The sequence below is a fragment of the Strongylocentrotus purpuratus genome, unplaced genomic scaffold (assembly GCF_000002235.5).
Source record: "Strongylocentrotus purpuratus isolate Spur 01 unplaced genomic scaffold, Spur_5.0 spur5_scaffold_11, whole genome shotgun sequence".
NCBI classification, from domain to species: domain Eukaryota; kingdom Metazoa; phylum Echinodermata; class Echinoidea; order Camarodonta; family Strongylocentrotidae; genus Strongylocentrotus; species Strongylocentrotus purpuratus.
The window spans coordinates 11,442,600-11,468,004 of NW_022145596.1; the positions used below are offsets into that span (position 1 = coordinate 11,442,600).

General features: G+C 36.4%; 1 protein-coding gene across 1 annotated transcript in view; it reads right to left on the bottom strand.

Annotated features, from left to right (window-relative positions):
• LOC587709 (sodium- and chloride-dependent glycine transporter 1) overlaps positions 1–25,405 on the bottom strand; it is a 46,171-nt gene that overhangs the window by 18,719 nt on the left and 2,047 nt on the right. The window contains exons 3-6 of the mRNA XM_030980644.1: positions 22,680–22,811; positions 21,583–21,838; positions 12,988–13,120; positions 12,528–12,662 (exon numbers count right to left, since the gene is read on the bottom strand). Coding sequence (XP_030836504.1) covers positions 12,528–12,662; positions 12,988–13,120; positions 21,583–21,838; positions 22,680–22,811 — 656 coding nt within the window. The remainder of the gene's footprint in view (positions 1–12,527; positions 12,663–12,987; positions 13,121–21,582; positions 21,839–22,679; positions 22,812–25,405) is intronic.

Genomic DNA, 25,405 nt, shown 5'->3' on the forward strand with positions numbered 1-25,405 from the left:
AAAGTCTCAGCTACAACATACTAAAATTTGGTTGAAAACTATTTTGAATAACAACCGAGACGCTGGTCAAAACACATTGTCATGCAGATTCATGTTTTGAAAAAAGTGACCTCCCATAGACATAACACGCAAATATGACAAATTATGCATTACCGCCTTTAATGGAATATTTAACTATGATGACGTCATCGAAATAAAAAATGAATGACATATTTTTGATAGAGAATTATCTCAGCTACAACATATCAAAATCTGAGAGAAAAGTGATCACAGATAAGTGAGATAATCTCAATTGAACAAAGACAAAAATGACGTCATCAACAAAATACATTTGTTTGAGTTTAGATGCCAATATGATGACTTTGTTTCACTTTGTACGAGTCAAGGTGGTATGAAATCATATCTCCAACTCATGCTTTTTCCAACCATGATATAAAAAATGGGGGTCAATGGACTATCTGAAAAGCTATATCGATTTTTAAAATGGCATGTTTTTGATGAAATTTGCATTATATTGCCCATAGCAGCACGCGCGGATTTTGAACTTTGACGCACGCTCACGGCCTTATGAAATATGAAGAGTGACTGAAATTAATGTAAATTGTTAATTACATTAAGAGGAATCCAAATCATGTAAACATTTTGAATTTGACCTTTTTCGCGCGCTGTGAGCGCGCACACCGCGCGCGGGGACACAAACGGACGGAAAATGTTGAAATGCTTAAAATGACCTGATTCGTACTCTCGTTTAATAGTTAAGTGATTTTGAGCAATTTAAAATTTTGACGCGCACATACGCGCGCGTCATGACCTTTATGTGACCTTTGATGACATGACCTGTTGACCCTGGACCTAAAGTATATGTGATATGAATATGAATGACCTTTGCTGATGCATCATGAAGATATGATGGATAACGTGATTTCACAAAATGGCGCCTGGATGACGTCACGATAACCTAATGACCTTGAAAATGTTCCTGTCACGTCTCATTACAATGACCTATAATTGTGCCGAAATTTAATGAAATTAACTAAACCAAACTTGAGTTATCCGGGCCACAAAAAACGGGGAGAAATAAAAATAAAGAATAATAATAATAATAATAATAATAATAAAGAAAATTCTGACGAAATCAATAGGTGGTCTGTTGATAACAGACCACCTAATAATGGATATTTGTATAGCGCACATATCCATCCTGCATGGTGCTCATAGCGCTCAAATATTACCCCGGCTCTGCTAGCTATAGGCTACTTATTTCGGTGCTCACAGCATTCAAGGAAATCAAGGAAATGTGTTTGAATAAAAGAATACATAATTTGGGTTTTCTGTTGTAAGCAGAAAACCTAAATTTTGTGTTCTGTCAATAACAGTTGACTTCAAACAAATTTGTTTTTAAAATCCTTGCAGAAATGTGTCTTAAATGACATCCTCTTTCACATTATGATACAATTTAAGTGAAATTTTGGGGACTCCCAACACTTTACAGGGGTTTTAAAATCCACCTTGTATATAGGTGTAACAAGATTCTCAAGGAAACTTAATATCATCTCAGATTTATAATAATAATAATAATAATAATAATAGCGTAATAGTCCACTCCAAATTTTATTAATAATAATAATAATAATAATGATAATAATAATAATAATAATAATATTTAATTTTTATATAGCGCTTAATACAAATGTCTGTAAGCGCTTTACAAATATACTATTACCCATGTAGTTCACTTTGATAAAGACAATTATTACCCGTATCAGACATCTGAGCTGGTCATTTACAAAACCGTATTGCCCTAGTTTTCACTAGCAGTGGGAACGGAGGGGTATATTCTTTGTATTTTCCTTGGTCTCCCTGCGCGTATTGACTTTGCGTGTAGAGACGAGTGAAAATATACCTTGGTATTTTCCACGGTCTCGCATTTTCATTGCGCATCTATTAATATTATGCGTACGAGAACCTGCGCACTTTGCGCGCACTCTATTGTGACGTAATAATCACACCAAATACACACTGTTTGTAGTGTATCGAAAATTTTGTCAAGCACTGGATGCACAGTGTTGGTTTGACAAAGTTTGTTCAGTTCTTGAGATTGTCATGGTGGATGTCTGTATTTGCTCTAGATGTCTGATTTGGATAACAATAAAAATATTGACTGGCTTTACTTTCGGGGGATATCAGAAATATTGACCGCGCTAAGACCATATTGCCCTCGTCTTTCGACTCGGGGCAATATGATCTGAGCTTGGTCAATATTTCTGATATACCCCTCAAGGCCAGTCAATATTATATAATTATATACCTCACTTAAGAAATCCAGCTATCTGATTGGTCGAAATTGCATTCATAAACTTCAACTATTTCTGTAAAATTCCCAGTAACCATGGTTAAAACAGTTCTATAATCCCAGTAACCATGGTTATTGGGAAAATAGTTCAGTCTCCATGGTTACCCCATAGGTTAACATGTTAAAAAATGGTCTGAGCGATCGAGGATACCGTACGTGTGCGAAGAATTGGTCGGTAATTTCAATACAATTGAATCTCGATCGATCTTACCGACAATTTTATCTTGCATTGTTGACATGAAGACGAAATAAACTTCCAAAAACAAAAAACAACATCTGCCGATAGATCTTGATCTAAATTCGTGCCAATATGCATTGCAAAAGTAAAAGAAGGGCCTGTTTAATGGAGCAGCCGCGAAGCATCCACCACGCGAAGCCGTTTTCAATCCATTTTAATGTATATATATAAGAAAAAAATACATTGTATGGTAACAGAGCGCGATAGCCGAGCGGTTTAAGGCGGTGATTTTAGTTACATCACCTTTTGTACGCAAGAGATCGAATCCCATCTTCGACAAAAGTTTTTTTATTTTTTAGTTTTTAGTTGTTTTTTTTTGGCATATAAAAGTATTAATGACTGCTTTAATATTCGAGAAATAGTTGTTTTTATACGCTCTCGGGAAGGTTACAATTGGGCTATTGCCCTCGGCACGCCTCGGGTAATAGCACAATTCTAACCTTCCCTTGAGCGTATAAAAACAACTATTTCTCTCAAAGCAGTCATTAATACTATACTATCACACTTCGCACCCACTTAAATGTTGTGTATCTTCCTACTTATCATTGAGTATCAATAAAATCTGATTAATATACCTATCAAAGGCCAACATGGGATCCGGTCATGATGAATACATTCTAATGAAACTTGATGTATGCATATCTGTTTTTAAAAGCAATTAATGAAATCAGTCATGTGCTAATAGTTTTTATCTCCATGTTTATCTTGCAATGGTGATCACTGAGCTACTCGACTGTATGGGGATAATTTCATGACTTGACTCAGCGATCATTTTGAAAGACCACAGCTGCAAGATTCAAAGGTTCAAGGTTCAAGGTTCAAGGTTCATTTTATTTATTTCTTTCACAACATTTTTACATATAATAATAGAACAAAAAACAGCATAAGAAAAAAACAATTTAAGTGCAATTTTAAGTCGATATATAATCCAAATGAAAGAAAGTGGAGACCTTAGAAAAGCTGGGCTTGTAAGAGCAAGGTCCCCCATATAACATAATCCATCAATGTTTCACTTTTAAAAATGTTTCAAAGTTATCAAAACTACACATGATTAAATATGGGGGAAATATTTACAAAAGGGATAGCTTAAAATTTGAAAAGGAGAGGATGAAAATATATACAAAGGGATCGAGAGGAAAAAAGCAAACTTGAACAAGAAAAACAACAAAACAGAGAAAAACAGAGAAAGAAGAAAGTTGTATTTTTGTAGGGGAAAATGGTATTTGGTGTAAAGAAAAAGAAAAATAGAAGAGAGGAGGGGGAGAATGTATGAATAAACTAGAGTTTATTTGCCATTCATCCACTCTATACCCCCAACACAACCCCACACTACACACAGCAATATAGAGCTCAACACCACTCCTACAAAGTAAACTGTGGAAAGCCTGCATTAATATGAAGGAACTTGTTAATTACCGGTAACAGTGCAGATTATTTAGGATATACATGTAAATACATGCATTTTCACTAAAAATATCTTGTGTTTATTTTAAGAGCTGATACTCTCTCACTGATAATACTGCTTTCAGAATTACAATGCAGCTATAAGCAAAGGAATTCTGCAGTGTGGTCTTCCAGTGATGCAAGAGTACAAATATAATGAATAGTTTTTCATTCTTGCACTAAAGAGAGGGATTTGCTTGAAAGTTATGCTTGAATAAATAACGAGAAAGAGAGAGAGATAGATTCTCATTCCAGCACTCAAGAAAGGGATTTGCTTTCATAGAATGAATACAAATTCTAGTGCAGTGTAATTTACCTTAAGATGCTTGTAATGTGAGAAGAAAGTTCGTAATGCATCTGTTTAGAATGCAATTTTCAGGTTATTAAACAAATCCATCAAAAAAAATCCTAAATACGCCTGAAGGAATAACAGAAAATAAACATGGAATGATTCTCATTCAAAGGGATTTGAAACATCATGATTGTACATGATTGTAATGTTCTGAAATGTAAAGTTCAGAAAGTGTGAGTTTAGAATGGGAATTTTAGGTTAGCAGACAAAGAATTCTGAAAATAGGCCTGAATGAATAGCGGAGAAAAAAAATGAATGATTATCATTTATTCACACAAGAAAAGAATTTAAACTATCATGTTTGTAATGAATGAATACAGTTCAGAAAACATGAGTAAGTGCATGAAATTCAGCTTCAGTCTGTAACAACACAGTACATCTATATATTCTGAATATTGTTGGGCCAACATTTTTAGGCTTGACGTTCAACCACAAAACAATGCAACACAAAAGGATAAAGGTGAGTTCTGGTAATGTGATTGCATTGTGAAAGAAAAGGTGTGGAATGGATCAGAAAAAGTTGATCATATAGCATGTAAGTATTGGTGTGTATACCTGCAAGGTTCTGGAGTCATCAAAATCATCATAAATTTGGCCCAGTCTTGGTAAAGTAACAATCACTGTACACAGAGAATTCATTTTCTTTATTTTACCAGAACTCAAGTTTATCTTTAATTGAGTCCATTTATACATAAGTCATATAGAATGATTTCTTTTTAAATGCATTTCTCTTGTCAGGACTGTCAGTAGTTAATGAGAAATATACCCTATCAAAGCAAGATGGGAGTCATTACACGGTAAGTGGCCATATGACTGAGTTTGCTAGAATAAAAGTATTTATTTAGAGAGATAGGTTTTAAGAAGTCTTCAGATCTCCATGTTTAAATTATGGTCTGTGCCCATGCTATTTTGGAAATGGAACAGAACATAATTCAAACATGCAGATCTGAAGTCTTCTTAAACTCTATCTCTCTAAATACAGAGTAGTTTTATTCTAGCAAACCCAGTCATCTAGTAAAAATGGTTTTGTTAGATCTTTTTCTATTCTTGTGACAGACGGTCCAGAACGAAACCGTGCACTAATATCAATTAACAGTGGCACAACCATAATTTTGAACTTTTCAAAATAGTGGTAGGAACTACAGAAATCGATAAGATTGGCACAATGCTCAAGAACAGCTAACGTAGCATAATGCTCCATGAGTGCAAAAGTGTTGTGATTATAATGACATTTCTGCTGTCAGGAGGCAAGAGGATGGAGCAACTGAATTTGCTCATTTGTTGTGATTTGTTAATGATGAAGTTGAGTTAAGGATTTTGCATTCCTCTTGCGATTGATTCAAATTGATTTCAAGTTTGTAATACTAAAGAGACTGGACTTTGTGGCCCGAATTCACAAAGGAGGTTTGTCGACAAACCTTGGTTTTCGTACGTCATATGACGCGTTTTTACACGTTTTTTACAATTTGGGCCTGTAGGTTTGTTACTGATAGGTAGACTAATCATGAATCTAAAAAGGGGCCCTACATTGTGAGAAAAAATATAGCTGTGGGAAATAATGATCGTTTTATATAGTGCAAAAATAGAACACATTGTGATGTTTTGGACATATAATCATCAAAATTATATATTTAACGACTGTTATTGCTGGAATTTGCATACTGTTTAAAACACTACACACATATGGAATATCTAACACATCTTGCAATCAAATTTAACCCTGCCCCCCTTCTGAAGGTTAATTAGCTATTGTGCAAACTTCGTTTTGAGATATCTAGGGCAATTGCCTGGTTATCAATTGCAAAATAACCGGTATCCTTGAACCGGACTTATACTTTTCACATACATAAAGAACTTCATGTAGTCTCTTTCTAAACAATAGCCTTTAATGGCGATGCTATCATAACATTATTTGCTGAAACATAGACCCCATTCTCATTCACTTCGTTGGAGCGGTCTAACTAAGACCCGTTCCTCAGGAGCGGTTCTTAGGTGAGTGAGAACGGTCAAAGTGGTCCAGGAAGTGGACTTCTGGACCGCTCCAGAAGACCACCTTCTGAGGTGGTCTTGAGGAACGGGTCTTATTAAGAGCGGTTTGGACCGCTCTAACGTGCATTGTGAACGGAAGCGTACTTTGAGCGGAAGTGAGCTAGTGACGTTCCGTGCGAAACATGTAGTAGGGTACATACGGTTTGCATTCCGCGCGCGAAAAAATTGACCCGCTGACCTGAGTTGCCATAGCAACAAGACCACTTTGACTCGTGGAGCGGTTTGAGCTATAAAAACTGCTCGGAATGTGAACGCTCGCAAACCGTTCCTCAAGACCTGTTCCTCTGGAGCGGTCTAACTTATGCTATGGTCACATTACCCAAAAGTAGCCTGCTCGGCGGCCGAGCGGCGAGTTTTTATCCAATTCTGCCCGGCGGCGGCCGCCCAGGCACCGCTCGTTTTTAGGGCATCGCTCGGTCGCCGCTGAAGTTTTAGCGCGGAGTTAAAATTTGGGCGGCGCCTGCTCACTTTTCACTCGCCGCCCAAAATACACTCGGTGCCTGGGCAGTCGCCGCCCGGGCGCCGTCCTAATCGCTTGGCGATGCCTAATTCCAGCAGCAACCGAGCAGGCTACTGATCGGTCGGTCGCTGCTCTGATTTGTGACCATAGCTTAAGACCACTTTCAAAGTGAGTGAGAACGGGGTCTTATAGTTTTAGTGACACTCTATAATCCTGAGTTACAAGGAACTGTATTTCAAGAATTACTGGCTACAGGTACATATAGGAGATGCAGTCTAGATCTAGACAAGAATATGTTACTGATTTGGATTTGGGACAATATCCTAATAAATTATGGCCTCCTTAAAGTGACTCGGTAACATTGTTGAAGGTTGAAGAAAAAACTGTGTAATGTTTGCATGAAATGTTACTGCCAAAAATCCTGAAAAAATTCTCAAACCTCAAAGATATTTATAGTGTTTTTTTTAAGGTGTCACTGTAGGACATCCTCTTACAGTAAATTTTCCCAACCATTTTTGAATTTTCCCAATTGTTTTTCCATGAAAATAAAACAGGCTTTAACAAAATCTTTCCAACACTTGAATGTCTAGAATGGCATAAAGAGCCAATTCATTGCTTTATGACGATTTTCATTCACCTAAAATGTAATTAAATTGTAATGATATAGTTGGGAGATGATCACATTATATATAATTATTTATGGTAATTTTATATACTTATTTATTTACTTATTATTATACACTTATATACTTATTATATATTTTTTTTTTTACTTATTAATGATTTAATTCATCCATGTGTTTTTTTACCTTGTTATATTTTTTGTTATGCATTTTATATTGTAAACTGACTTGTTTAGTCTTCGGACTTTTTAATCAGTACCTGAATAAAACCAAATATCTATCTATCTATCCAATCAAGGAATCGATCAGATCATTTTTTTCCCAATTTGTATCATTAATTATGGTCTGTTTTCACTCAAACTTTCAGATTATCTTTAATGTACATCTAGCATTGAAGTCACTACCTTAGCATCATTTTCTCTCATCTGAACAATGTTACCAAGTCCCTTCAATATCCAATTCAATAATCATATGTCACAGACTCTTTCATATTATTACAACCTATTGTAACCTATGTACATATTCACAAGAGCAACATTGTCCCACTCAAATTTAAGGTTATCAAGTGTATGTTCATCTGATACTATAAAGGCCTATGCAAATAATGTACTTTATGATTACTCGACATAATTTTTGGTAAGAGTATTAAATTGGAAATTGCAGATTAATTTCTCAAATAAAAATATAAGAACCAACCACCAGGAGAACATTTGTGTACATTTAAATAGTATGCATTAAATCAAATCAAATCGGCTTTCTATACACTTTCTTCAAATATTTTGACTTTCTGTTATGACTTACAACAGTATGACCAAGGTGGGACCCCCATGAGAGCAATGAAATGGCTCAGAAGTCTTTACCTCAAGAGAAGTCATGAAACACTACCAGACTTCTCTCTCTGCAACCGACAGCTGAATACAAAGACAATGAGATGAAGTAAAAAAATGCTTGCATGGAGTATAGATAGACAATGCTGGTGTGTGTTTTGGGGCACTCTCTGAAAAGATATCAAAATATTGTCGTTTTTGTCAGTGATGTGAATCCTCCACATGACTTTTCATTAAGCCTGAGAAACAAACAGTGTTGGTTTGTGTTGGTTTCATGGAATGCAGATCTGATGATAGACTGATTGTTTATTTGCAACAGCAAATACTCCGTCTTTCAAAAAAAATACTAAAGGTACTGATTCATGTACCATATTGTTTTCTTACAATTATTCACGGCAAGGAATTGGGTTGTCTTCACAGAGTGTGCTTTCCAAAAGATGGTATTATTTGTCAATATAAGTTACACCTATATTGGTTAGATGGTTTATTTTACCTGACTGCTGTAAAGAAAGCATGTATATGCCTGTAAGTATAAGCATGCATATGATAGGTATATTTGAGCATCAAGTAACGCCTGGCTGGAATGTTCCCCAGGGAGTGGAGACTGTGCACACAGTGCAAAGTATTAAATCCAATGACTGGGGTAATAGTATATCTGTAAATTATTAAGCATTATATAAAAGCGGAGTATTATTATCATTATTTGCAGACCACATACAGGGGAAACATGCATTCCAATCAAGCAAAATACATCATTTACCATTAATGGATGATTAAATAAAAAATTTAAAAAATGTTTAATGAATAACAAAAATATATATTAAAGCGTTCAAAACTGAAAAATATCTGCCCAAAGAGGGAAAAAAGAAAAAGAAGAAAAAAATCAACCGACTGACCCAGGTGCTGGTACCTAAAGGGCAATATAACATTCTTTTTTTTTTTAGGAATTATGGTTATTTAGTATCATCAGTGATGATAGACAGAACCACAAGTAAATGGTCATATCAAGAGAAATTCTTTTTGGATGAACAAAATGGATATAACGTCATTTGTTGTTTGGGACACATCAGTGGCGTACCTGGGGTACTCCGTCAGGGGGGGCAAGCGACCGTCACAAACAAAAAAGGCGATGCTAATTTTCACTTCTGGCGAGCGAGCGAGCAAAAAAAAATCTTTAAGTAACGTTTGGTATATAAACTGGTACTGTTGCAAGTTGGGGGTGGGAACATTCACTTGTTAGCGACGTTAATTTTATTTTTTTGCAAACGAGCGTAGCGAGCAAGAAAAAAAATCACTTCTTTTTTAATAATTGCTACTTAAACTTGGTTCAATTGTCCCATGCAGGGCGCGGGAACAATATTGTGTTTAGGGTGATTTCATACCCATTTTAGCTAGCGAGCCAAAATACATCTTTCACTCAATGAATTGCTATATAAAATTTGTTTCATTGTTGGAGGTCGGGGGCGGGCACAATCGTGTTTAAGGCAATGTCAATCCCATTTTGGCGGGCTGGCAACCCCCTGCATTTCTCTTTTAAATGATATTGTAGCAGGTTAGTGGTAGGCACATAATTCCACGAGCTAGCGAAAAAAAATCACTTCTCTTTTATAGGGAAAATATGGTACATAAAACTTGGGTTCATTGTTCCATGTCAGGGACGTGATTATTAAAAGCGGTGTTATTTCTATTTTGGCGAGCGAGCGTAGCGAGCGAGCAAAAAAACCACTTCTCTTTTATAGGGAAAATATGGTACATAAACTTGGGTTCATTGTTCCATGTCAGGGACGTGATTATTAAAAGCGGTGTTATTTCTATTTTGGCGAGCGAGCGTAGCGAGCGAGCAAAATTTTTGTAATGATAATTGGTTCATAAATTTCAGATTTTTTTGTTGCAGGGCAGGGCTTACACAATCATGTCTAAGGTAATGTAAATTCCGTTTTGGCGAGCACGAGCACACCAAAACTTCTTTGAATAACGTTTGGTACATAATTATTAACTGGTTGTTGCAGGTTGGGGCGGGCACGTTAGCGGTGTCAATTCCATTTTGGCGAGCGAGCATAGCGAGCGAGCAAAAAAAAAATCTCTTTTAATAGAAATTAATAAATAAACTAGTTTTTATTGGTGCAGGTCAGGATGGACGCAATCGCGTTTAACGTGATTCAATTCCTTTTTGGCGAGAGGGTGAAAAAACTCTTCCATTTTTAATGATATTGTTGCAGGTCAAGGGTGGGCACAATTCGTTCCTGTTTTCACGAAGTGACGGCAGTGAGGAAAATCCGTCACTTCGTGAAAATAGGGACGAATTGTTTCCAAAGCAATATCTATTCATTTTATTCGCGAGCAAGTGTAGCGAGCGAGAAAAATGAATTACTCTCTTTTAGTAACATTTGGTACATACACTGTGTGTTATTGTTGCCATGGTTGCAGGTCGGGGCCCGTCGGGGCAGGCACAATTGTATTCTAGGCAATGCTAATCCTTTTCTTTTTTCAGGGGGATGAGCAAGTGAAAACAATTAATACAAAATAGGCTAGCAAGCAGTTCGCGCCAGCGAAGAGTTTCGAATTTGTTATATCACTTATATTTTCCTATTTTCATTTGTCTTAATTTTTCAGGGCCGTATGCGGAATATTTTTCTGGTCGGGGAGGGGGAAAGATGCGTTAAAAGTTTTCGAAGAATCTCAAAAGCAAAAGGAGTGAAGGGAGTTCGAGCGACCGAACCTGGTCATGAGGGTACTTTTGCATTTTCAAAAGTAGAATTGAAGGATTTGGTATAGGCCTACACTACATTTTCAGGAAAAAACTGTACGTTTTCAAAATATCTGGGGTCAACTGCCCCCCCCCCCCTGGTGCGTACGGCCATGGTCTTTTTTTTTTAATTTCCTCATTTTTTTTCCTTTCCTTTTCTTTTCCCTTTTTCTTCCTTTTCTCTTCTTCTTCCTTTTTTCTTTCCTTTTCCTTTTTTTCCTTTTTTCTCTTTCTTTCCTTTTTTTCTTCCCTTTTCTTTTTTTTCCTTTTTTCTCTTTCTTTCCTTTTTTTCTTCCCTTTTCTTTTTTCTTTTTTTTCCTTTCCTTTCTTTTCTTTTCTTTCCCCTTTTTCTTTTTTTCCCCTGGAGCCCGTCAGGGGGGGGGGCACTCTGCCCCCCCTGCCCCCCCCCCCATAGGTACGCCAGTGGGACACATTGGTGCACAAAACCACCTATCACCTTAAATGTGTATTATGCATGAAAGAAGGGAGTTTTTATACATCCATACATAACTTCCATATGCAGCAATTAACAACTAGCAATGTTAGGGGAAATGAAGCAAACATTACATAAATGGGAGAGATGTACATTCAATGTTTAAACCTGGAATGCAAAGCTCCATGGTTTGAAGGGTTGAGAATATATATATTTTCACCAAATAATCAGAAGAGCAATACTTGAACGAAAAATGAATAGGACGGGAATATAATTTTAATGACAATTTAGAAATCAAACCACCATGGGCGAAAAGTGACAAACACAGATCAAGTTGTTCCTGGTACTATTCTTTTGATATGTATCAAAGGAAATTTGATTACCATGAGGATTAACAATCTATTATATTCTAATATAAACTTTGTTGTTTTAATTCAATCAATTCAAGCTACTAAAAACACCCCCAAAAAATACACCCACATCAGTGCAAATTATGCAAAAATAGGAGTCTGAGTTTTGACCATGAGAATAATGCTGGTATATTTTGAAACAAATACAACTCAATTATTATTATTATTCTGTTTTTGTGCCAATATTCACCCAAATACAGGAAACCAACACTATTTTACAGATGAAAGACAATTGATACATATAATTTATACTACCAAAATTTGTTTAAATTTGTATATACCTTCAATCAAAAAGAGTGTGACAAATTGTTTGTATACCGGTAATACAAATTGAATAGCATGCTTTTAAGGCTATATTTTCCCTATGCGGTAAATAAATGAGTATATCTTTATTTCATTCACCAACTTTCAATTTAATGATAGCAATTTATTTTCCAATTCACGGACTTGGTAAATAAAATCCTGATATTTTCTATCACTTATAGGAGCAATTTTTTGCTAACTAGCTTGACACCAGAAAGTTAACCAGGTAAGAAACGTTGTATCCAGGTGTCACCAAGTTATCATGCAGATGAAGAAAAATCATCATTTACCTTTGCTTCTAGAAGCTTGTCGAATCGTGGTCTGATAAAATAGAGGACACCATCCATAGCGCCCTCTAGAGTTAGCCCTCGGATGAGGAGGATGAAAAGGACAAGGAACGGAAACGTCGCTGTGAAGTATACCACCTGAATGGAAACAAGATAAATTCTGAATTGTTCAAATTTATCCTGTAGAAACTGGGTTTTTTTTACTCAAGATTTTACAGTGGGGGACATAATGACCCCCCCCCCCCCCCTCCTCTCTCTTTATCTCTCTCTCTCTCTCTCTCTCTCTCTCAAGTAATTATGTTTCTTTTTCCTTTGATAGGAAGGTAAAATTCTGAATCTCGATAGTCTAAGCACGAGCGTAGGCAGAAGTTAGGGATGGGGGGGGGTAATGCAGGGATAATGGGGGGATGGGGGCAGGGAGCAATGGCCTGCCAATAAATAAATTTGAGGAGTTTCCACCAACCTTGCCAGATGTCTTCACTCCCTTGATGATACAGAGATAGACAATGATCCACACTGCTATGAAACAGAGAAGGAGTTGCCAACGGATAACACCCATATCATGGAGACCATCAGTCTGGTCTAACACATAGTACCTATGAATCAGGCAAAGAAAATGGAAAACAGAGGGAAATATATTGGACCTTATCAATAATAATAGAGGTGATGTACGTAGTCAAGTAGTTTACACACTTGACCGGAGATGCGAAGGTCATGGTTTCGATCCCCAGCATGGCACCAATGTCCTTAAGCAAGGCATTTTATCTACATTAAGCTCATTTACACATCCCAAACATCATTTTGAAAAATCTTCCATTTTTTTTAGACTACTATTTCCACTACTGGAAAAGCCCATAAAAACACTGGTGTTTGCTCAGTACGATATTTTGGTGAGTAGTGTGCATGAGTGAAATGTCGCTGCTCGGCATGCGATTGCATGGAAGCAAGAAGAGTCACGTGATCATAACCAAAATCCAGAGGTTGATTTCTTTTGATTTTAGTTTTCTTTGTGTTTGCCAGTGCAACTACTGATGAAACACCAGAATATGAGAAAAATCAAAGATTTCTGCTTGCAGTGTGAACATTTTTTTTTAAATTTTCAGTATTTAGTCTTACTCTTAGTTGTGCAAATATAGCTCGAGTGTAATAAAGGGATCTGTAAAGATAGGCTTTAATGAAAATTAAAGGCCAGTGTCTTAACTTGGTAAATATTTTGTTAACAACTCAGTGACAAAACTTTGTAAATATTGTATTCTTATAAGCTGCACATCTAAGGTTGCGTTTATCGACCAAATTTTTGGCTAGAATCAGGTTTCTCAAACGTCTCTCAGGCAAATTTAGAAGGTTATAAACGCAAAGCCTTTTTTTAAAGGGCTTTAGATATGGGCATTTCTAAGGACGCAAAAAGGTGTGTTTTGAATGTGACATACAGCCAGAATCACGTTTCTGAGAGATCGATAAATGCAAAGCTGTTTTGAACCTCACATACAAATAGGAATTCCCAGGCTATAGTTTCCGGTTCGGAGAAATAGCGCTGAGCAGCTGCGAAGAGACAAGGCCTTTATTGTGAATCGTGAAGAGTCGATTAACGCAACATCCCGCAAATCACGATCGTATAGTGGGGTTCGATAGTGGGGTATGATAGTGGGGTACGATATGTACATATCTAGTGGCAAGCCCTGATAAACGCGCCCTTAGAAACATTTAACAACTCAGTGGTCCTAACTTTGTAAATATTTTTGTTCTGATAAGCTGCAAACCTAAGAAACATTTAACAACTCAGTGGTCCTAACTTTGTAAATATATTTTTTCCCTATAAGCTGCAAATCTATGAATCAATTAATAGCTCAAGTGTCCTGACGTTGTAAACATTTGTTTTGTCTTATTGCATTGTGTTGTTTATCAATTGATCATGCTCTGTGTTATGTAACTATGTTTTTTTAATGAAAATGAAAATAAAGACTATCTCGTAGACTGAATCATTTATATCTACTGCAAATGCAAATCAATAAAAGTAATAAAATTACACATTGCTCAAACATCCTTGAGATAACTACTTGTCTTTTATACAGTAGGTTTGCGGTTGCACCATGTGTGAGAGAGAGAGAGAGAGAGAGGTTTGAGGAGTCCTGAAAAGGACTGTTTGCTATCTTTCTTATCTTTATCTTTCTTAGCATATAGTAGTCCTGAAAAGGACTGTTTGTTATCTTTCTTAGCTCAAACCTCTCTCTCAGCCTTTTCACACACAGCTAAAATTCTATAAACATGACTAGTATAAACGTGTTTCGAACGTGTTTAAACTAATCACGAGCCTTTCACACACAGAAATTTCGTTGCGATCGTTAATAGTTTCGTGATTAACTACTGCTCGTAAAATGCGCAGTAGTGCCATTGCGCATTGAAGGTCATGTCATGTCAATCAAAGCGCACGCTCCATCCAGTTTAAACACGTTTAAACACGAATTTCCTTTCACACACAAAATGTCAAGCTCTCTAGATACGAACTTCGTATCTGCAGCCTGCTTTTAGGGGCGTATGGATCGCGACTTCGTATCTATCCCAACATCGTATAAACGATGTTCACACGGGGAAATTTTGTCTATAAACATGTTTAAAACTGTTGAGTGATTCTAATCATCTCTAGATATGATGAATTTTAGCTGTGTGTGAAAAGGCTGCTTCTCTCTCTCTCACACACATGGTGCAACCGCAAACCTACTGTATATCTACATCACCATGCAAGCCGACACTTACAAGCAGCATCTTACTTGTCTTTTGTTTACACATTCGTTTGACACTTTCAATCATTTATGGTTTGATTTATATGCCATTTACAAATATTGCATTTTTTAAGTCTTACATCATGTACTATAATTTAGATAGGAAATTTATTGTGACAGTACAATATAATTGGATAATTAGCCTTATAAAAATTAAAAATAAATCATAAAGCTGATGGGACAATATTTAAGGATAAACAAAGCTCCTAACATTCTACATGTATTTTGAACATATTAAATAACAAGTACATTTTCTTCATTCTCTGAAAATTTCAAACCATTATTTTTACACAAAAATGTTCAAAGAAAAATTTGACAAGAATTTTAACGCATGGACAATTGGCTAAATCCAAAAGGTGTCAGCTTCCAACAAATTACACTGTACTGTTCCTTTTCTCATGATGATTTCTAAGTTTAAAATATAAAGCCAAGTGTATATTGCAGATAATGTGCAGGTACAGAACATCAACAAAAATGACACATAGTTACACCAATTTCTTCTTCTTTTCTACAGGATTAATCCAAGATCAAACCATTACAATACAAAAGACTATATCATATAAATATATGGCTCTTGCATACAGATAATGTGCATTAACAGAACATCAACAAAAATGACACATATTACACCAATTTCTTCTTCTTTCCTACATGATTCATCCAAAATCAAACCATTACAATTCAAAAGACTATATCATATAAATATATGGCTCTTGCATGCTAAAAGACTTAGAGAAAGATAAAAAGATAAGATATCATATTAGGTAAACATACTTGAACCAATAATTGCACTTGTGAGCTTTGAAATAGTAGAGAAACAGGACAAGTGTCCAATGTGACTTTAACCTTTGAAGGCAACCACCCTTGCACGTGAAGAACCCATTACAGAGTAGGGGGAAACCCCAGTGTAATGGTCCACCTGCATACCCCAACCAGGCCAAGTATACGGCATCTGCAAGAATCTTCAGTATTGAAGGAGGCAGATTATCTTAAAGAATAAGAAGAAGACAGCAGCTAACAAAATGCTACCTGTTTTAAATGAAGGTGTGCACTGCCATCAAACATTAATAATGGACAATAATCAAATATTGAAGAACACATTCTGAAATTAATAATTGATTGCTGTTAATAGCCCAGTATCTTGTCTAGATAACAATAGCTACATATACTCTGCAAGCAAAATTCATTGATTTGTCTCACATTCATGTGTTCTCTTTGAAGTTGCTAGGCAACTACTGTCAAACACAAATGATTCTGGGTTTTAGTCATGTAACTCCATCTCCTCACTTCTGTACCATTGCGTGCAGATCTAGGGCAGGAACAAGTCACTATACTCACCAAAAATTGTGTTTGGGTTTTGTAAATGGGCCTAATGACTGTCAATTTTGGTGCACATTATCAGAATTATACTATAGCCTTTTCACACACAGCTAAAATTCTATAAACATGATTAGTTTAAAGGGCTTCAAACTAATCACCTGTACATACGACATCATTCACACACAAAAATTTCGGTGCGATCGTTAATCGTTTTGTGATTAACTACTGCTCGTAGAATGCGCATGCTCCATCCAGTTTAAACACGTCTGAAACACGTTTAAACACGAATAACCTTTCACACACAAAATGCCAAGCTCTCTAGATATGAACTTCATATCTGCAGCCTGCTTTTAGGGGCGTATGAATCGTGACTTCGTATCTATCCCAACATCGTATAAACGATGTTCACACTGAGAAATTTTTCTATAAACATGTTTAAAACTGTTGAGTTCAACACGTTTATACTAATCAATCATCTCTGGATACAATGAATTTTAGCTGTGTGTGAAAAGGCTGATGGTCACATATGTTTGATTTTCATTTTAATGATGCCCTGGTGTATACCGAATGCATTAGTAAAATAAAATATTTAATGGGGCCTCTTGGCAAATCTGCCCCTGAAATTTGACAAAGAGCCCCACAGTAATGGCAGCCATGCTAGCCGGGGTAATAATTTCCAAAGCTCTTTGGAAGCGCATAGAAACTTTATAATGCCATATGCTCTATACAAGAACCGAATATTATTATCATTATCACTTAGAATGCAGATAGACAAGGTTCAGATTCCTGATCATCCTACTCATAATTGTTTGTATCGTTAGGTTTTATGAGGCCAGGATCAACATTTTGGGCATCAATACACTGAATGAAATATGAACCCTTTTCCATTAATGTTTTTTTCACTCCCATATCCAATAAATAATTGAACTTTGCATAGCTCAAGTGTGTTTTTTTAACAGCATACATGTATATACACACAAAAGTTATTTACTTAATGATTCATAGCACTTGTCATTGACCTATAAAGGTGGTGAGTTTAAGCTAAGATTAACTTTTCATGAATTAAATGTCAACAATATGAGGAAATGCAAGTAGACATAGCTTCTACCAATATATTTATGCCAATTGAAACCAGATATTTTTATTTTTTTACCATAAGTATTAAAAAAATTGTTTGAGTCTAAAATAAAATGAAAACATGCGGTATTTAAAGACGGCCAATCATGTTCACTCTGCTGCCGGTTCCCTCAGTCACATTGGCATTGAAATGACTCCAAACTGTCTCAAGACTGACCGAGTATTGGCCATTCAGAGTGATGATCGGTTTGTTCGGGGTCGGTATGGTTGAATTGATTTGGAATTAAACCTTTAACAATAGTGTTCCTTTAATAAAGGGACACTATTGTTGCATACCACAATCTGTAAGTCATACCAGTAATCATACATCCACAAACGAACTGTATAAGTACAAGTGGACTGTTAGCATGATATGAAGGAATGGTTTTAAAAGCCATGCACTCTGATCAAATTTCCACCTGTTGTTGTCTATCAAGGAAACTTATTTTATCAAGGTCTTTGTATATTTTAATTTCCTTCCACCAAAGAAACAGAAACCAAATCTTTCAACATCTTTACATCTCATTAAAAACAATTTAAAAGGTCATGGTAGTTAACAGGAAGGTATAGTGAAGGTGTTATATTGTTTTATGTCAGTTAATGCCCTTGTAAATCTCAGAAACTTGACTCATACTGAACTAAAATCTAGATGGTCAAGTGGGCCAATGTAACAAAACTGCCTTGGTGATTCATTTACTTTCATTTTCAGTAGTTTCCAGCTGTATGTTTTCATATTACCAGATGTTTTTCAAGGATCACGCTTTTGATGAATTTATTTATTTCACCACAGGTACAGATTTGGGAAAGTACTATTAGATAACTTTCACTTGAAATTTTGTTGCAAAGTCCCAGCCAACTTTCACCTATATTTTAGATGGCATAAGATGCAATCCAAATTGATGTCTTAAAAACGATGTTACATACTGTATTGTCAGTTGTCACCATACCCTTTTACAGTTTTGGTTCATGATTTATAGAGTATAACCAAATTAGATTTTGTTTTTCCCCCTTCTGAATTGAGCCTTTCTTTTTCAAAACCCTTTATCTGCCTCCAAGGAGACATTCTTAGTCTCCTCCCCCATGTAAGAAAGGTTAAGAAAGAAAACTCTCATACCTCCTTTCTTAGTTCCAATCAGTGCACCCTCGCTGCATCCCCCCCCCCCCCCCCCCCCCGTCCCCCCCCCCCCCCCCCACCACCCCCCATTATCTGGAGATAAATTATCCTGGATAGGCTATTGAGGTAAGTATAGAATGTCAACAGATTAAGAATATCTAAGTGGAGAGGGATGCATTCATTCACTTCAATTGATGTGGATAATCCAATCTCCAGACAACAAATCTTTGGGCATGATGGTAACCCTCTTGGTGTGGATGGCACATAGGTTGGTGATCAGAAAACCTCAATTCATAGTCAAAGGGGCTGTATATACAGTATACATAATAAAAAGTCTTATTAGAAAAAGTTATAGACTGATTCTATAGAGACCAGCTAGCCTAGCTTCACCATGTTTATGGTAATACCATGGTGATGTTGAGGATGATAGTTGGACAGTCACCTTTAGCCCTTGCTCATGATATGCTCCAGCTGCATTAGCAGTGGACTTGTTCAATCGTAATCCAGCTATCATTAGTTTGAAACTATACTCATACCTCTGTTTGGCCAAAGAGATACTGGTTTGGCTAAATGCAACATTTCATTTTAAGACATTTCTGTGTACAATGTTCAGACAAGTTAAAAATGATTAGTTATTGTACAGCTATATACAGGGAATCTTGCTAATCTGAATGGGTGCTTAGGTATGGGTCTCTTTGCATGACAGACAACATGGAAAGGAAGTATCATTTCTCACAAGAGTTCTGTCTTCAACCTAATAAACTAGGACCTGTTTCACATTTTTTTCAATGACAAAAGACATAAATCAGTGACAAATCTGCTGATAACCAATCAGAAGCAAGGATTTCAGTAGCTTATAACAAAAACTGTCATTTGTCACTGATGACAAGTTTTGTGAACCCCCCCCCCCCCCCAGAAGTGAGTGATTGAAGATCTTATGGTTGATTAATCTGCTTTACCTGCTTGCTAAGAAGCAAGTAGACCTTCATACATTCTTGTACATAAGCAAGAAAAATGAACTGGGACCAAAATCGTGAGTCGATTTTATCTGAAGGCCTTGTAAAAAAGTGACTGAAATACACACATTGTTCTCGATGGGGATAAATTCGACCTCTTTTTGTAGCATCAAGGCACCTCTTTTTATTGAATAGACCCATTCAATCTCCTTTGCTGATAATGGTATTTGGAAAAATTACCCCTAAACAAAAGTGACCATAAAGGTCAGTTTGGGCCAAAAAGTGACCCAAATGATTAATTCCTTTTAAGTAAGGTCAATGAGTCTAACCTTTTTGGAGTCAGCAGATTATTTTACCCTGGATCAGCTATTCAAACCTTCCCCACAAAAAAATCTGATTAAATCTCTTTATCTCCTATTATATATAACATTACCACAGCTGATATTTTTGTCGACTTTTTCCCATGAAGCATCATGTGAAATCGACTAAACACTGGTGTAGCTGAATGGGACTGTGGATTGTGAATCAACTGTATTGATGATGAAATTATGATTGCTCTCTGTGTGAATGACCCTGTAATAGAACACTTCCCAAATCCAATTCAAGACACCCAACAATATCCAAACCCAGTGGCAGATCCAGGACTTTGTCAAAGAGGGGGCAACAGAAAAAAGGAAGTCCTTATCTCAGAAAGGGAGCACATTCTTGGAGTTGTGTACGCAAGATATACCACTTGGGTTTCAAAAGGGTGGTACAACCCCACCCCCCCCCCCTCCCTCAATCCGCCTGTGTGTACACCGGCCTGACTGAGACTTGCCTCTAACGCGTATGTTATGAGAACTATTTAACGCGCAGATCACGTTCAGTTCAATCCTAGTGCAAAATAACATGCCCAGACTGGACTCATATGTCATCAAAATATCATATCTCAGGATGGATCTACCACTCTCTCCCTCCCTCCCTCTATTGATACCTAGGCATACTAAAGGACACCAATCTTGTACTTCATAGATTACAACTTTAGAAAATTAATAACTTGAATATTTTTAATCAGATTTTGCTCAAACTTTCACTTAACTGTTTCTTTTATTTTTACTGCTTTCTTAAAAACCATCTAGGGCCCCCAAGTATAACAGTATTTTAACTACTGATGGGGCTACTCTGTTAAAATAAAACAAAATAAATAAATAAATAAAATCTAAATATCAGGGTGGACATTTTATTTTACACATAATTTCTCTAAAAAAAATGAATACAGAAGAGCACATGTCCACAATGGACTTTTTCAGAGTGCATGCTATGTTCAAACTCTAATATATTCTTTCATTCTTTGCATCTTAATTGTCGTGGACTGTCTCCTGCTAGTTTGATTATTCCAAAACAAAATAACAGCTCATGGTAGCCCATGAATTCATGGCATTTCTGCACGTTCTGACTGCCTTTAAAAACTAAATATTTCCAAGGAGATTACCATGAATATAAAAAATTGAGGTAAAAACTCATATTGGTGGACATTTATTTTAGCCTAGAGTTCACACCTTCACATGAATTAAGGCTCACAATTCCAAACATTTATTGCATTACTCTAACGGTTCTTCATTCTGAAGTTTCATTTATCTGAAGGTTAATGATGCCAAAAATGATAACTAGCTTGATAACAATTTCATTTTCAGAACCTTCAGAATAACAAAACTTTAGATCAAGGAATCTTCAGACTATTGAACCTTTGGAACCTTCGGAAAAAGAGGATTTAACAGAGAAAAACATCTTACTTCCAATATTCTTCTGTCGCCCAGACCCTTTCGCTGGCATTGGGCGTGGCAGTGGACATGGGGTCGGACAAATTGAGAGTTTTGTTGAGGCTTAAGGAGCCCTCAAAGCAGTTTGGGGTGTTCCATGTGTGATTACAGCCCCTCCATGGGAGCTCAGATTGCATACTCGCAAACATGTAGAAGATGGAATAGGCCATGATGATGATGTAGTAGAAACAGAAATAGGACGACACCAACGTCATGGCGTAACCAATTCCTGTGATTTGAAAATTGGAAGCAAATGGGTGGTGAATTTCTTGATGCTTCTAAGGAATATTTATAGTCACTATGAACATGACTGACAAAGAAAGCGGACAAAATATACAGTTCATCAGGTAGACAAAGGAACATCCCTTCACTGTTATTATGTAAAAATGTGTAGAACAGGTGTCACATGCATATTCACCTTTTTACATAATAGCAGTGAAGGGATGTTCCTTTTTCTACCTGAGGAACTGTATATTTTGTCCGCTTTCTTTGTCTGTCATGTTCATAGTGAGTGTACTTAAATCAGGGGTGGACTGGGACTGAAATTTTGTTGACCATGGAAATCAATAGCACCCAGCACCAATCTAATACCTTGGTAATAAATGTCTGAAGAATCCTATATATTTTGGACAACACAGCATAAATTATCATCAAGCATCTTGAATTTTACAAATGCTATGGTATACAGTAAGCCTACCACACCCTAACAAACCATACCTTGCATCAAATTCAACTGTAGTCTAATGTATTTTTAATCTGTGCAATAGCCCTCATCAAAAAGATTTAATTCATGCAATTGTCAGTGAAACAGTCAAAATAACAAAGAAAAAAGGAAATTGAATCAATCTTCTCAAGATCATACGCACTGCAAACAGATAATACGGCATGGCAGTTTTGTTCAATCCTTTCAGTTATTTCTCATAATATTTCAACATGAAGGCAGGTGAAGAGTAATCATTTTCTAGTGACACTTCTGCTAAGATTTTTAAACTTAAAAAATGGCATATTTCATTATCTTTTTTCTCACCAATACCAGACCTCAACCTTCTCTTTATGAATTAACTACTCACCTTTGAAGAGTGGATTGATTTCCCACACTGAGATACATCCCAAGCTACTGAACTGGCCCAGTCCCATCTCCATGAACATGATTGGGAAACACACAATGAACAGCATTATAAAGTATGGTATCAAGAAGGCACCTAGGGAACAAACAAAGGTTGTGAAAAGAAAATTGAGAAAGGTAAAGAAAATCAGAATTGTATCAGTGTCAAGGGCTAAATCTTTATGTGTAAACAAATAATTATTTTCTTGGGATTCTTATTGAAAGTGTTTTTTTTGTGTGTGTGTTTTTCTTTTGATAGTCTTTTGGGGGACTTGCATTCCCTTCATCCAGATCGACCCATCTTCAGGAACATACATGGGAAAAGCATCACTAAGTATGGTACCACAAAGGCACCTGAAGGGTGAACAAAAGAAAAGAAATGATGAGAAATGATGAGAAATAACATTCTCTCTCTCCTCTCTCCTCTCCTCTCCTCTCCTCTCCTCTCCTCTCCTCAGTCTCCTCTCCTCTCCTCTCCTCTCCTCTCCTCTCCTCTCCTCTCCTCTCCTCTCTCTCTCTCTCTCTCCTCTCTCTCTCTCTCTCTCTCTATCTCTAGTCTCTCTCAGCTTCCGCTTCTCTGCCTCTCCCTCCCCTCTTTCCCCTCTCTCAATTTTTCTCCTTGTTTGCTGTATCCTTTTTTTGTGCAGTTTTTTTCAGGCCTGGCCTAACTGGAACCATGTTTGCCAAACTCTTCTAATCAATCGATGGTATGGACAATATATTTTGTATGTATCTTTTATGCCTTGTTACTTGTATAAAGTGATATCTGTGCACAGCAATGCTGTTTATAACATTTAACAGACTAAACAAACTGTATACTCAGTATGTCAACAATGATATTGTAAAATCTTTGTACATCACACTGTATAGAGTGGTGAAGTGTGACGTCATCAAAAATTTGTTTTTAGACTTTTTCAATTTTTTCTTCATATTCCGAAAGAACATCAAAAATAATGTCCAAATGTTGAAAATCAATTGAATATGTTAAGTATTGGCTGAGATATGACCATCTGAATGAATATGTGTCCTATGGGAACTCAGTGTTATATGCTCTGGCTCCTAACCATTAGGAGCCAGAGCATATAACACTGAGTTCCTATGGGGAGTATATTTATTCAGATGGTCATATCTCAGCCAATACTTAACATATTCAGTTGGTTTTCGACATTTGGGCATTATTTTTGATGTTCTTTCGGAATATGAAGAAAAATTGAGAAATTCTAAAAATAGATTTTTATGACGTCACAGCTTCGGTACTCTATAGCCTCAATTTGATTCTCAACATTTCAGTGTATACAAATTACAAAACCATTATCCTTGTGAATCTGGTGTATGTTTCCAGACAAAGGAATAAACTAAACTGGACTGAACAGAACTCTATTCTGACAAGGGCTAAATCTTCACTGAAGAATAGGCCTACTGTACATTGTACGTTCGCAGGGAGGGTAATATTTCCAGGACTCTTTTAGGCTTTCTTATGGAAAAGCTTTATCATCCCTACAAGAATGGTATTCCAGGGTTGTTTTTCTGTTCCAGGACTATTAAAGGTAATACAAAGTTTTGGTATGGGGTCATGAATTTGGTTTAAATGAAAGTATTTGAAGCATATGCGATCCTACAATATATAGTGATCGTTGTTCCGGTTGAAATCGAGTCTTAAGTTATGAAATTGTAAATAATAAACTCTTTATGTTGTATAGCTCCCTCTCAAGGTCAATATATTAATTTAGCTAAAAAACAACGTTTCTTGATTTAAATCGACCAATTGGCTATTCCCATTTGGAAATTATATATCACAACTGCATATTCTGAGATTTTCATGGTCGCAACTACCATAGTACGGCCGTAGGCGCTATTTGAAATTTATCAAAATTTACCGGGAGCACCGGTAAATTTTTCTCGAAAGCAGAAGTGTTTTAGGGACTAAATTTTCTAGGGCTTATAATACATCCACAGGGGCATCCAAATATATCAAAATTGTAAAGAATCACTATCCACCCAATTTTCAAAATTTCCCAAAACTTTGTAATACCTTTAATACTTGAGTAGCAAAAAGCATTGTAACACAATTTCCCCCTAAAAATCGGGTACTGGTACTTTCAGTGGTGGTGTTGTGCTGCATCCTATGAAAAGGTCACTTGTATGACTTCTTTTGATTATTTCTGAAGTGGCATTCAAGCAATTACCTTTACAGCAGATGATTATCTCTTTCATCCATTGTTCATGAATTCCATAGTAAAGACCATCTCTACACTTTGAATTCCAGGGGGAAAGCTCAGTAGCAATGTTACAGTGTTAAAAAACTCTGACCACTCCCTAATCTCTTAGTTTCAGTCCTCCCCTCTCCCCTTCCTCTATCTCTCTCTCTCTTTCTCTCTCTCTCTTTCTCCCACCATATTTCTCCCCTCCCTTTTTCTCTCTATTCCCCCTCCCCTCCCCCTCCCCTCCCCCTCTTCCAGGTATGACTAAGATATAACAGCCTTTCTCCTCTTCACTTAAAGGTAATACAAAGTTTTGGGAAATTTTGAAAATCGGGCGGATAGTGAATCTTTACAATTTTGATATATTTGGATGCCCCTGTGGATGTATTATAAGTACTAAACAAAGTAGCCCGTAAAACACTTCTGTTTTCGAGAAAAATTGAATATAAAAATTTACCGGTGCTCCCGGTAAAGTTTGATAAATTTCAAA